Here is a 14,240-nt window from a genome sequence, read left to right as displayed (position 1 = left end):
TGTTTACGTGGAAGCTGACCTCGACAAACTCATTCCCAGAATTGAGTGGATATTCAGAGCCAGAGGAGCCAGCTCAGAACCATCCCCAAGGCAAGCCCGCCTTGGATACTGGGTCTACCTGCAGGGAAAGCCATGCCCTGGGGGACAGTTTTTGCTTCGTAAATACCTCCCCTGCAAACCCAGTTTCCTTTGGTTTTTCTCTGTGTATTTTTTGGCTTAGCTTTTTGCCCTCTTCAGCTGACCAGGCTTAACCATACAATCCAGGAAACAATTTTCGGGTCTCCAGGGAGCTCATTTCCTCATCTTTTTCCCTCTGTAGCCCACGTTGATCATTAAGTTCTGAAACCCACAGCCCACTTTGGGGAACTTTTTTTTCCCTCTCCGTTTCTGCTCTTTCTCCCTCCTCCGACGGCGTTCTCTTGTGATCTGCTAGCCACCCCCAGATTCTGTGGCTGCCTGGGGTTTTGCCTTCTCCTTGGAGGGCTTTGGAAGCCGCATGGCTCTGGAGTGGGATGATCTTGATTGTCCAAACACCATGGAGAGGCTGGGCAACTAGGGGCAGCTCCTGTGACTTATAGGAGCCTCCCTTGCTCCATCTCAGTGGGAAAAGTGGTGCCCACTTTCAGGAATGTTTTGAGGATTAGTAGAGATGATTGATGTAAAACCCTAGCACAGAACTTGGCACACAGCGAGAATTCAGTGAACATGCTTGCTTTTTTTTTTCCTTTCCCATGTGACTCTCCCCCACCCCGCCCCCGCCCCTGCCGCCATGGGCAACCTGAATTTTGAAGTTGTCACCCAGGAAAGATCTAGATGAGGCAGAATGAGAAAACAAAACAAAACAAAACAATCCAGTGAGGTGTGTAAACTCAGGCACAGGGGCTCTCTTGCTGCAAGCCTGGTCCACTCTGACCTTCACTCTGTGAAACTCATCGGGCCTGGTCCTGGCACATTTTAGAAGGTGCGTCTTGCCACAGCTCCCCTATCTAGATCCCAGTTTTCTCAATTGCAAAATGGCAATATTATCTGCCCTGTCTTAAAAAAAAAAAAAAAAAACCATGAGAATTAGTACCCTCATCTGTCATGCACTCCCGAGGGATGTGCTTGATGAAAGTGCCAGCAGGCGGAGAGCCGTGTGTCATCTGAAGAATGGCACAGCAGTGGTGAAAGTCCAGGGTCAGTGGTATTTTTAGACAACAGACCTTCCTAGGTGTGGAAGACACTTTGTTATTTTAGCATGCGCCCTGCTGCCCGGCCCACTAGTCTCCAGCACCAAAGTGGAAAAGACGGCCAATGGGGACCTGAAGGCTGAGCCTCATAGAATAACTAAATTTTGCCTATTGAAAAACTAGGGAGACTCAGGAACCCTCTGAGTAGACTCTTGGTTTTCAATAAAAGCTCCATTAGGGAAACATTGGAAATTGCTAGAAATTCTCAGGGAGGTTGAAGAGGACTTCTGTTTGTTCTCTGCATAAAATGTTGCCTCCCCAAACCTGGAGCAAATGTCTTTAATAATGTCTCCATTCACAATCATTTAAAAAACCTTTTACCTTCAACATATTTTTATAAATACTTAATATCCGTGAATCCTGTGAGAAGCCAAGGAGACGGTTATTGTAGCCAGTATGATTTAAGGGCAAGGACTTGGGGGTACACTGCCCTGTTTTGAATTCCATTCTGGCTTTACTAGGTAACAACCCCTTAGCCCCTTAGGCCTCTGTGAAATGGGGCTGAATGTGGCGCTCAGCTGGGCTGTCCGTGTCCTGTGAGTCAGTGGGGTAAAGTGTGTCAGTAGCACTGCCGTGGGTGGCGTGAAGTGCAGTCTATAATAGGTGGCTATCATCTTTACACTTAATGAGAGTCAGAGCCACAGGCACTCGGCACAGAGAACCTGGCTCCTGCAGAAGGAAGGACTGCTGAGCACGTGGCTCTGTAGACCCGCCGACCCAGGGCCCTAGACAGGATGCTGCTGCAGCTCTGTGGTTTGTGGTTCAAGTGCATCCGACCTGGAACTGAGTGGAGGGGCTGGGAGGCTGCCTGGCTGGGAAGAGTGAGATGGGGTTAGAGGGGGCACATTCTGGCCCTTGGAGAGGGGCTGCCCCCTTGGCTTCAGGGTGTGGAAAGGGTGTACAATTAGGGTGGTGATGGGGCGGGTTAAAAGAAACATTTGAAGGTCCTCACTATCCCCAAGGTAGGCAGTAGGAACCTCCAGAAGAGAATGACAGAGTCATCTTACTCTGGTTTCGGATTTTGAAGTATTTTCTTTTCTATTCTAGGGACCATCCAGATGGTCCCCAGAGGCTTGTTGGCATTTAACTTCCCAGAGACAAGAGAAGCTCCTCTGGGCTTCCCAAAGGGGGACCAAGTCCATTGTCAAGAAGTGGCTCGATCCAGGAAGTGGAAGAGCAGCCGCTGGAGATGCAGAGATTGGCAGAGGAGAGAACAACCCATAACCTAAGGTCTGGCAGTAGGGGAATAGTTAAATAAACAAGACATGTGGGAGTAAATCTGAGATCTATTAATAAGCAAGGAACACACACACACACACACACACACACACACACACACCAATGTGTGGAAGAGTGGGTGTGTTAATCACTGTGCCAGAAAAAAAAAAAAAAAGCTGGAAAAAAGAGAGAACACAGACTTTGGTCTAATCTTGTCTGTTTGTAAGAGTATTTCTGCAGAGATTCAGAAGACAGTAGTCATGCTGACTGCTTCTAGACAGAGCAACATGGTAGTGAGGACAGCAGAAGAGAGACCTCATTGTATGTTCTTTTTAACTTTTAAATTTTCAACCAAGTGGACCATTAAAAAATGTACATTAAATCACCCAAACATAGTATCAGCTAAAATTGTTATAATGGGCAAGGAAAAATACTCAAGGTTCCTGGTCTGATGGGAACCTGATAGCTGACCTTTGAGTTAGAGCCTATCGGCCAAGTGAGGGGACAGACGCTCAGAGGGGGAAGGATACTTGCTCAGGAGCAGGGATCAGATGCTACGAGATCTGCCCAGAGGCTATAGGCTTAACCACTTGGCTACACTGCCTTAAGCTACCTTCTCCGCTATGGGGGCACTCGGGGCTGCCAGCCTGTGCTCAGGGAGTGAGAGGAGATGCTGCAGCAGCTTTTATAAAGAAAAAGAGGAGCAGAAAGAAGGATTTACAAGGAGAAAGACTGAAAAAACAAAAGGGAAACTTTCTGAAGCTGATGAGGTGACTGAGATGTCATCTGGGCTCCAGAGCCACCTCTCCACTCCATCCAAGTACCAGAGCACACGTGTGCACACGTACACACGCAGACACAGACACATCTCTTCAGCTGTGAAATACAATGACAGACACAGACGCATCTCTTCAGCTGTGAAATACAATGCCCCCGAGAAAGAAACCAAAGAAAGGGCTATCTTACAGAGCCTTTTCTTCTGTTCTTAAAAAAAAAGAGCTCATGATTATTCATTCTCTTTTTTGCTTTAAAACTTCAGAGCCTCTGGGAAAAAATAAAAAGATCAGCAAAACAAAATCGGCGATCAGAAGTAAACTTTGAAAAGCAGTGTTTATAAACCAGGGTCAAACCAGCCTCTGCCTCTGATCTAGAGTTGTTTTGTGGGAAGCCACAGGCAGGAGGAGACAGGCACTCATGTCCTGGGAGATGGGGCATCTATGTTAATAAGAAACAGGGCATTTCCTCTGGCTGAATTACTGCCTGGATCTCAGCATTTCCTCCACGTCTACAAATACCAATTTTTATTTCTACAGGTGGCTTCTCAGCTCACTTGGTCCTGAAAGTTGGCATCATAAGATACTCTGGACAAAGGGAAGGTGTTGTCTAGTGTTGTGCTCTTTGGGTGTCAGAGGCGGCAAGCGTGTATAGTAATTGGTTATGTTATGTAGCCTGCCTCTATTTCTAGTAGTAAAATAGCTTGGTATTTAGGTTCTACTCCAAATCTGGCTGTGTGACCTTAGGCCAATCACTTCACCCTCTGAGTCACAGATTCTTCATGTACAAACAGAAGGGTCTGGGATACATCACTCCTCAGGTCCCTTTACTTCTGCTTGTGGTTTTACGATTGTTTCCCCTGGTTCCTCTGAAGCAGCTGTCTCTAGCAAATGCTCCAATTCTGTACCTCCCTTGGTTTCCTGAAGGAATTCACCCTACCTTACCATTGAAGGTCTGTCCTTTTCTCTTTAAAGAATCATGTTAATGTTATCATTTTAAACCACCTTGTAATGGCCATCTTTCTTTATTCTTCTGGAAAGAACTCATATTGAATAGAATTTTCATTTCTGCCTCTAGTGCTTTTCAGAGTTGCTATGAGTACAAAATAAAATGCGTGAACCTGCCAAACCTGCTAACCTCTTCTTTTTTCCTTCTCGATCAAGGTACTGACTATTTACATGTAGAATTTTAAAAGTATTAATCTTTAGAGGTAGAGGTACCACTTCTCCATTATACCCTGCATAGCTTAAACATCTGACCAAAGAACATGGAAGTATATCTCCGGATAAAACATGATAACAGGCAGAAAGAAGGGTCTTTGGAATTGGAAGAAAAAGCAATGATTATAATGATTATCTTAATGACAATAATGAAAATGTACTCGCTCTCACTAGCTCAGCCCTAGCTGTGTGCCAGGCCCTCCCTATGGGCTTTCCATGAATCATCTCATTCAATCCTCACAACACTATTAGGTAAGTTGCATCACGCTCTTTTTGCATAAACACTTAGCCACAATCACACTCACAATCATCCGGTCTATAATCAAGAGTCATGGTTCAAACCCAAGCTTGTCTGCATGCAAATCTCTAATAATTTCCCAGCGCTGTGAGAAGAGGAACAGAGAGCTTTTCTCTAGTCTCTCCCATTTATATATGGTACCTGTTGTTGCTATGGCAGTGACTGGCTGGGATCGCCTTCCACTGCTTATTCCATAGAGTTCAATTTCATATTCAGTGGCCTCTCTGAGACCTGTTATGTCCCTGGTTCGTTCGGGGGCAAGGAGGGTTATCTCCAGTGGCTCGGACTGCTTTTTGGTATCTCTGATTTTGAGAACAAAACTGTCGAAGACTCCTTCATCAGCTGTCCAGGACAGGCGGAAACCATCTGGGGTGGCGTCTGAAACCAGAAGGTTGTCAACTTCCGGCTCGGCTTCTAGAAGGGAAGAGAATGGTGGAAGGAGGAGAAGATCACTGAGCAGCCCGTGCCATAGTTGCTCCACTGGGGGTATTGATATGCAGTCGTGTCCCGGCTCTCAGAGCGAGAAGTGTCCTGAGATACCGAAAATGAAATGGTTCAACGTGGACATGTCTAGTAGGTTGAGGAGAGGAAAAAGAGAGTTGATACATTCAGTACAAGTCAAGTGGGTGCTTACGTGTGTGAGTTTTGTCTAAAAGCAATTCTATAAATCCACATCTGGACTCAGCAAAGACCCCTTCCCTGCATTATTAAACAAGTTCAAAGCCAGTAACTTGTTTACATTTGCTCTCTGTCTGCCAGTGGCTGAACGCCCATGTCTGTGAGACCTTCTTCTTTTCTTTTTGCAAAGACAAATAAACCAGCATTAACGATCTGTAGAGCTGCCCATGATGATACGGCTGATTATGTTTCCCTTGATCTTGAGCATTTGGCTTTTAAAACATTATAAATGTAATGCTCTTTTTCTTGGAGCTGCTATACTAAGGGAGGCTCCTACTCTTGACTGGCTTGCTTTTTGTTAACCATTCAGTAAGTGTTCAGATGGTGGAACCAAGCCTTGGAACCTCTTGTACTACATACTTTAAACCCAAAGTTGCTATCTCGGATTGCCTTAACTAGACAAAACTCAATGTCGAGGTAGATTTAGAGCTGAGTTTCCCAAAGTACACTCAGAGCAAACTATATCTGTTTGATCATCATCCATTGTCAAATAAATGTGGGAAATATTTCCTGGGTAAGCCCCTCTTGGAGAGAAGCATGTACTTTACAGTGTTCTCTAGAGCCTTGTGGTCAAGGATCTTGTTAGACTTACATTTAACTCAGTGTTTCAGAAATTAATTTGAACATGGAACTTCTTTGTTAAGTAGGACCTCTGAATATGGGGTTAGTCCCCTCTAGAAAGACTCTGGGAAACACAGATTTTTGACTGTTAAAGTTGTTCGTGCTATATTTCTCTAGGAATTATGAGTGTGCAGAAAATTAACGGATTTAGTCTGTGTTGAAGAATCTCAGTGATATTAGTGTTTACCAGTATAAGTTCACAGTTGGTTTTCCAATGACAAGTATACCTGGCAAGTTTGGCAAGACCACAGTTGAGGCTTTGAGATGACAAATGCAGTAAATTAGTTTCTGAAATATACTCCTTGGTATATTTCTTTTGAGAAGGCTGAAACGTAGCTGGGGACCAGCCGGATGAACACAGAGGAGGGTAACACACAAGAGCTACAGACAAGATGCGGTCAGAGGATTTGGGACACCTAGTGGAGACATTTCGACCTTCTCGTTTCTGGAGTGGGAGGAAAGGAGCACTCGTTAGAGACGTGAGACGAGAGAGTGCTGGGGGTAGGGTGGGGGGGGACACAAAGACTAGGCCACATCTATGGATTAAGTAGGAAGCATGGACAAGAGTGTTAAAACCATGGCGGTCTCATAGATGGATTACATGGAGGGAACCGGGAAGAGGAGAAAATGGCTCACTTGAGCCAAAATACCTGTAATAATCTCAGCCCTCAAGGGCTTGGTTTGGTGCCCTTGGGTGAAGCCAGAGACCATGACCTCATAGCCAATGCCAGTTATAAGGCCTCTGAGCTCCAGCTTCCTCTGGGTTCCTGAAAGGGTGAATTCCTGGGGGTCCAGCAGCTTCCCAGAATCGACCACCGTGACTAGGAAGCTGTCAAAGGCATTCTCCGATGCCATCCAGGAAACTGTGAACCCGTAAGGATTAATGTCGGAAATGGTTAGGTTTTCCAGAAGGGGCAGGGCCTCTGAAAGAAGGGAGGGGTGAAAAGAGCTCAGGTTAGCGGCGCTGACTCTGCTGGGACAGCACAAGTCTCCACAAAATCTGATGAGATGCACAATCAATCATCAAACGTGTTAATGTGCTCAGAATACGCATTTTTGGTAAGAGCTTATCAGATGCCAGGTGACGTTGTCTTGTGTAGATCTCTTAACAAGTCTCTGAGATGGACATTATTCCCAAGATACAGGTAAGAAAACCGAGCTTCAAAAGAAGTTGACTGACTTGGCCAAAGTCGCAGGTCTAGTATGTGATAGCACAAGGTTCTAGCTAGGTCTGACTCCAAAGGCCATGAATTTTTCCCAAGAAAACTGAATATCTTGTAATGGGTTTAGACTCCTTTGTCTATTTCCCACTAACTTGTGGTCTTGAAGAAAATCAGCTTATTTATTTTTAAAGCATACTCCCTTTTCAGTGTATTTTATATGTTTCTATTCCACTTCTAGATCTTATTTAGAATTAAGTTGACCAGGCCAATTAGTGATGTACATCCTCACCAGCTGAGATAAAGGGATGAGGTAAGATTTTTTTGTGTGTGTCCAAATTTAACCAATTATGATTATGGCCTAGTAAGGAATACTAAGATTTGCTAATTTTGTTTTCCTGGAGAAAGGTAGGATCGTCAGTAAATTCTGACATTATTTGTTCATTCATTCACCAAACATCTGTGTCTCAGGTACTCTTATTCAATAGGTACCAAAGGGTCTTTTTCCACATTGGGATTCCCCACAGGAGTGAGCTTGTATCAGCTGGACTTCTGTTAATTCTCAACTGACAAGGCTTCACATCCGTTATCCTACTGAACCCTCATAATGACACTCTGGGGCTTCCCTTGTAGCTCAGTCAGTAAGGAATCTGCCTGCAGTGCAAGAGACCCAGGTTCGATCCCTGGGTTAGGAAGATCCCCTGGAGAAGGAAATGGCAACCCACTCCAGCATCCTTCCCTGGAAAATCTCATGGACAGAAGAGCCTGGTGGGCTGCAGTCCATTGGGTCACAAAGAGTCGGGCACAACTGAGCGACTAACACTTACATGCTAATGACACTGTAAGTAGATATTACTATCCTCTCTTTATATGCATGACAACAAAGGAAGCAGAGAGGTCAGAGATTTCTCCATGACTCAGTAGTGAAGGGACTTCCCAGGTGGTGCAGTGGTGAAGAACCCGCCTGCCAGTGCAGGAGACGTAGAAGACATGAGTTCAATCCCTGGGTCAGGAAGATCCCCTGGAGGAGGGCATGGCAACCCACTCCAGTATTCTTGCCTGGAGAATCCCATGGACGGAAGAGCCTGGAAGGGTATGGTTCATAGGGTCACAAAGAGCTGGACACGACTAGACGACTAAGTGAGTGACATATCCACTAGGTGGCTGAGCTGAGATCCAACCTGGGTCATCTGACTCCAGGTTCAATGTGTTTTCCATACCCTAAGCCAAAGTCTAATTAGTCAACCCCATAGGTGCTGGCAAGACGTGAGGCATAAGCATGAGCACTGGAGAAGGTCCAGGGCTGTCCCTCTAGTAAAACAAAACACAGTAAGAGCGTGTGTTTATTTTTGTCAGAGTGGGTACGGGGGTGGGAATTCCATGGCCAAGGCTGCTTTAGCCACATCTAGTTTAGAGCCTGCTATTTCACTGAAGCTAAATGGAAATATTCAAAGAGATAAATGACCTTATACTAATGCCCAGAGTCTAATACATGGAATGTAAAGGAAAACGTTTTAAAAAGACACGTTTGGTGACTGAATGAACAAGTGAATGAATGCCCTCACCCCGTAAGCAGAGATTAGATTTTGTCACAGCTTGGATTTCCTGTACTTATTTTGAACTGAGTGGTGTTTGTCTTGGGGCTTTTTTTTTAAAAAAAAAAAACAACAAATGAAGGTCTACTCTAAATCATAACTCTATCAAAGGCAAAGATGAAATCACATATACTGTGCTGACAGGCTCCTTTGTCTGCAAGACAAGGATCTCAAATTCTGCTGCAGAACTTTGTTTGGATATGTGGCGCCTTTCTCTGATAACTGGCCTCCGTGAACTTCCAGGCCATCAAAGCAGAGAATTCCAATGAACAGGAGGGCGTTCAGGCTAATTAGTCCATCAGGGGCTTGCTATTTATAGTCCCTCGTGTTCAGGGTTTTTTTTTTAATCTCTTTTAAAAATATGCTTCTTTTAAACAGCAGAGTCTTTTCACATCCAGGATTAGCCGAGACAATACTGTAACTGGATCCAGGATTACCTAAACCAGCTCTCCCAGCCCCTTTTTCTTCTCTCTGTTCTGTGGGAGACCCTGCAAGAAGCTACAAGTAAGGGCCTGAGGATCTGCACCCGGCCATGCTTTCCCTCCTGGGCAGTGAGATTCTCAACCATGTTCTGCATTTGAAGACAGGACAGTTGAATTCACATTAGACAACTGTACAGAAAACATTACCTCTTCTCTTAAAAAATAATAGGAAAAGACTGCCAGATCTACTGTTTCTATCTAGGCTGTTGCTTTTATTTATTTATTGTACTGTTGTTGAGGCTCATCTTTAAGAACCCTACTTTCCTCAGACTGTTGGGAGACAGAGGAAGGACTCAGCATCTGTAAAATGCCTCCTGGACACCAGGCAGTTGCATTTCACCATATCCATTAAATCCTGAAACTGCCAGAGGTGCCTGTTAGTATTCTCTTTTCATATGTACGAGAGTGGGGTTTCGGAGAAGTTAAGAGCTGGTCAAGGTTATATAGTTAAAAAGATGTGGGAGAGAATTAGAAACCACACAGTCCTGATCTCAAGATCCTCACTCTTCTAGGAAACCTATGCTGCCTCCCATTAAATACTTAGCTGATGTTATTTATATATCTTATTTATAATAAACAGTAATTTATAGCAATTTAGACCTCAAGAGATGCCTGGTTTCATGTGTAAATCAGCCAGCAAAGTTGGTCTCATAAAAATGATCATTAGTGGAAAGCAAGAAACTTCTAAATATTTTCTGAGGCTTTGCAGGTTAGAGATTTGGTAAACTGATTTCACTTTCAGCCTTTGCCATTGACTTAGGATAATTTCAGGGAAGGGAACAGAAAACCATTTCTTTATGTAATTCAAAGAGAAGAAGTCGAGTTCAATAAATAGATCAGGTTTAATTAAAATTGGGATTTATCTGCTGTAATGTTGAACCTTCCTTAATCTGTTGTAGATGTCAATTTTAAAAAGCAACCCCTTTATGGAAGAAAAAGTAAATCATTTTATTTCTGGGGCAGGTAGTTTATGGGCTGCTTTACCTAGCATGATTTATGGGCAAAATTCCTACCTTGGGCCATTACAAACTTAAAACTCACTCTCCAGCCAGAATCTCCAAACTGTGAATCAGACAGCCTATAAAACTGGGCACAGAATTCCTCGGCAGCTTTATACGACTGTTGAGTCTACCGTCTTCATTTCCTAAGAGTGGCTGTGAAGGGTCTCTCTTGGAAATAGCACTTGCTCTCTTTTCATGTAGAAGTTCACATATGGAATGAAGACTATACTGGGGGTTGAGTTTCCCTTTAGAATGCCTACCCCCTTTCTTCCCTTCCCCAGTTTAGAATTCCGAACAAAACCAGAGCCTTTGAAAGAGTACCTGTCACGACAAAGGCAGTGAGGGGCTTGGTGGAGCCCCCAGCCCAGGTGGTCCCTGCCACACTAACGTCATAGCCAGTGCTTTCCACCAAGCCCGTGACGTGAGCGTGCTGTGCGTTTCCTGAGACTGTGAACTGCTGGGGCTCATGCAGCGAGTGAGAATCACTGACATTGATAACAATCTTTGCAAAAGGCCCAGCTTGAGTGGTCCATGACACGTTGAAGCTGTCAGGAGTGATATCGCTAAGGACTAGCGTGCCCAACTGTGGCTCTGGCTCTAGGGGGAAAGGAACAGGGGCAGAGAGAAAGAGAGACACGTTATTAGAGGGAGCAGACGATTTGTCCAGCATGTAGCCATGGAACATGAAAGTATCAATCCCTCCAAATATTTGCTGAAAGGTAGTGTATCGAGCTTTGTCCACACCTGCATCGGTTATAATGCTAGAAAATATACCGCTTTCTCTGCAGGTGTGGATTTGCATTTTTTTTTTTTTTTTGAGTAGAGACGTGACCATTTGCTGGTCATGTATAAAGAGAAGCGAAGTAGCCATTATGCCAGTAGAGAATTATTGTAAGATGTATTAAGAGTGCATCTTCTAAGGGTTGTGATGGGACACTAGCTCTGTGAGATGTTCCAAGACAAGATAGCTTCACATTATATTGAATAATATATCTCACCCTAGGGATTCTTGAAGTGTACTAGCATTTTAAAGGGATGCTGGTTCTGTAGAGAAACCTACTTAATTTCATTTAGCCCAGCATTTCAAAGGGCTTCCCTGGTGGCTCAGATGGTAAAGAATCCACCCGAAATGGGGGAGACCTGAGTTTGATCCCTGGGTGGGGAAGATCCCCTGGAGGAGGGCATGGCAGTCCACTCCAATATTGCCTGGAGAATCCTCATGGACAGAGCCTTGCAGGCTACAGTCTATGGGGTCGCAAAGAGTCAGACATGACTGAGTGACTAAGCATAGCACTTATGAACTTATTGATGAATGGATACCCTATCTGAGGAATAGTCTCTGAACATCTCAAGTTGCTGGTGTGCCACTGAGCATGCCTTAGAAAATGCTATTTTGGAATTTCCTGATTTTGTCTTTGATCTGTTTGGATTGTAGAAATTAAAGGTTAATATCCACACAAGAGAAATTCTTTGTAGTATTCAGAAACCCAAATGTATGCACCACGTAGAAAATCTGCATCTCACTCTGAATACTATAAAGGTGAAGCTGTCTTCCACTCAAAAATCCCTGGTATATGTAAAAGTTAAAGGAAGACCTGAAGTTAGACTTTGCATTTTCTGATATGAAATTCACTTATTGGTTAATTTGGAAGGGTGGATGGTTCCACTGAGGTTAAGTTTCTCTCACTGCTTAAAATCTAGATGGTCTGTGATGAGAGCGACTCATTTTTAATGTAGGGGAACCACACTACTAGTTTCAGCTGAGACATATGTGGTCTGGCCACCTAAATGCACATTTATTAAATAATACTAACATTAAAATAAGTTCAACCCAGACATATTATAGAGAGAACCGACAGTCCAGGATAATTGAGATACTAGGATTAGGATTTAGTGTTGGGAAGAAGCAAACTTCTTCTTCCAAGGGCTCAGACATTGTTTTGCTGCAGCTCCAGGATTTGGAGGCAAGAAGGGGCTCATCTGGATAAACTTTAAGTGGACAACTGCAGAGCATAACTTGAAGCCATGAAGTCTCAAAGGACAAATGGATATGGCTCAGAGGCAGAGTGTAGACAGAAGTAATGTCATGGGATTTCCTACTTAGCAATTAGATTGGGAATTAATGATGCTATAGCCTTTAGCTACAGCATTGGCAAATTACCTCAACCACAGAAATAGTGAAATCCTCCAATGAATCTCTGTCTGCTTTTTCCTTATATGTTGCTGTGGAAGGAATCTCCCGAATTAAGGATGAATGTTAGGACTCTTCCTATGCTACCGGATGGAAACTGGCTATGCCAACAGGCATGAACAATCATGCAGAATAAGACTTGGGTTTTCAAGGTCAGCTGAACCTCTAAATGTCTCCCAAAGGATGCAACCAGGTTGAAAAGTGAGATGCAAGAAGAAACTCAGAGAATGGTACTGAGGGTCCAGTCAGTGTTCCATGCAAGCTAGGGATGTTTTTCTGTTACCACTTCAAACCCTTTGAAACAACTTCTTGGCATGCTGTCCCCTTCTGGGAAAAACAAACATTTCCAAAAGCCTCATACTCAGAATGTTTACTGCATGCACCAAGATTTGGATAAGATGACAGATGAAAGGAAGACTCTGACACTCTGTTATAGATATCAGTGGATGACAAAACATGCTTGACAGAGTCAGTGTCAAAAAGGAGCAGTCTCTAGGGAACACAAGCAAATAAAAGTTCTTAAGAACAAGATGAGACGACTGGGTCATCTCATGTGAGTCGGGGTGTGCTTTGGGGTGTTTTTCTCCGCATGCTGGTAACACCACTTTTAAAAGCTTGGTGGAGAGAAAGAGAATGTGGATCTCTGTGACCAAGGAATCAACAATGGCATGCACACGCTCCTTTAAACAAGACATGGGAAAACTGATTAGAAAGACCACAAGCAGACGATCATGTTCAAGGCCAGATCAAAGGATGGCTTAGAAATTCAACCAAAGCGCATCAGGTTAACTCTACACAGACAACGCCAGATGTGAGCAGACTTTTAGGAAAAAGAGGTTGACACCGAAGTTCCTTAATTTGGGGTGAGAGATTTTCTTTTAAAGCTCTAGTTGGGGTGGTTCTCTCAAATTTGAGAAGGATCTGGAGGAACAGAAGGGTGAAAAGTGGGTCGAAGGTGGTTTTGGGCGGAATCCTCTTCAGAGGAAGTTCAGCGGACAGTGAAGAACGCAGCATGGGAAATACCTGTGGTTGCTTGGACCATCAGAGTCTGAGCATGCTGCCTGCCAATCAGCCCGTGGAGGTGGGCAGTGTAATCAGAAGAAGCTTTGAGGTTGGTGATGACAAAGCTGCGAGACGCCGCAGGCAGAGAATGGACCACCGTCTCCTGGAGGGGGTCAGAATTCCTAACTTCTACAAGGAAGCTATCAAAGGCAGACTCCTGAGCTTTCCATGAGATGGCCACACTGCCCGAAGTCACATTTGAGACAGTGAGGTGGCTAAGGAGAGGCTCAGCTACTAAAGTGAGAAGAAAAACAGAAAATACAAACAGCATGTCAATGTAAAACTCTACTAGGTCAAAATCAAAACATGTAAGACTAAATCCATCAAGTTTTAACCTTTACCCTTACCCTCTGATAAAGCAGCTTGCCCTCTTTTGAAAACCAACTTGAGCCATGAGAAAGAAATACATGCGTTTGATTTCTGTAGGTTTCGATGAACTTTCATCTGGTTGGGGTGAGAATGAGATACTGCTGGCTAGCTCACTGTTTTTCCTGAGGTCCACGCTGATAACAATTTGCAGTCTCATGCAGAATGAGGACAGACCCTCCCTCAGCCTTGGGCAACTTAAAATGAGGGAGTTTGGATACTGCAATGTTAATCCTTTTCTTGAATTCTCCCAGAATATGGGAACCATTTTTGTGAGAAGAAGAGAATCTCCTGTTTACTCCACAAATGACTTTTAATTTCAGTCTGTGATGTCTAATTTTATCT

General features: G+C 44.1%; 1 protein-coding gene across 20 annotated transcripts in view; it reads right to left on the bottom strand.

Moving 5' to 3' along the window:
* TNC (tenascin C) overlaps positions 1 to 14,240 on the bottom strand; it is a 101,217-nt gene that overhangs the window by 23,885 nt on the left and 63,092 nt on the right. For 4 of the 20 annotated variants that reach the window (XM_042242806.2, XM_042242805.2, XM_042242810.2 and 1 more), the window contains 4 exons: positions 13,491 to 13,763; positions 10,598 to 10,873; positions 6,689 to 6,961; positions 4,881 to 5,153 (listed from right to left, as the gene is read on the bottom strand). In XM_042242806.2, coding sequence (XP_042098740.1) covers positions 4,881 to 5,153; positions 6,689 to 6,961; positions 10,598 to 10,873; positions 13,491 to 13,763 — 1,095 coding nt within the window. The remainder of the gene's footprint in view (positions 1 to 4,880; positions 5,154 to 6,688; positions 6,962 to 10,597; positions 10,874 to 13,490; positions 13,764 to 14,240) is intronic. The other 16 variants (XM_042242815.2, XM_060410808.1, XM_042242817.2 and 13 more) reach the window with 10 other exon arrangements.

Source organism: Ovis aries, chromosome 2 (genome assembly GCF_016772045.2).
Source record: "Ovis aries strain OAR_USU_Benz2616 breed Rambouillet chromosome 2, ARS-UI_Ramb_v3.0, whole genome shotgun sequence".
Classification (NCBI taxonomy): Eukaryota; Metazoa; Chordata; class Mammalia; order Artiodactyla; family Bovidae; genus Ovis; species Ovis aries.
The sequence above is the reverse complement of the archived record's forward strand: the minus strand, read 5'-3'. Positions and strand labels throughout refer to the sequence as shown.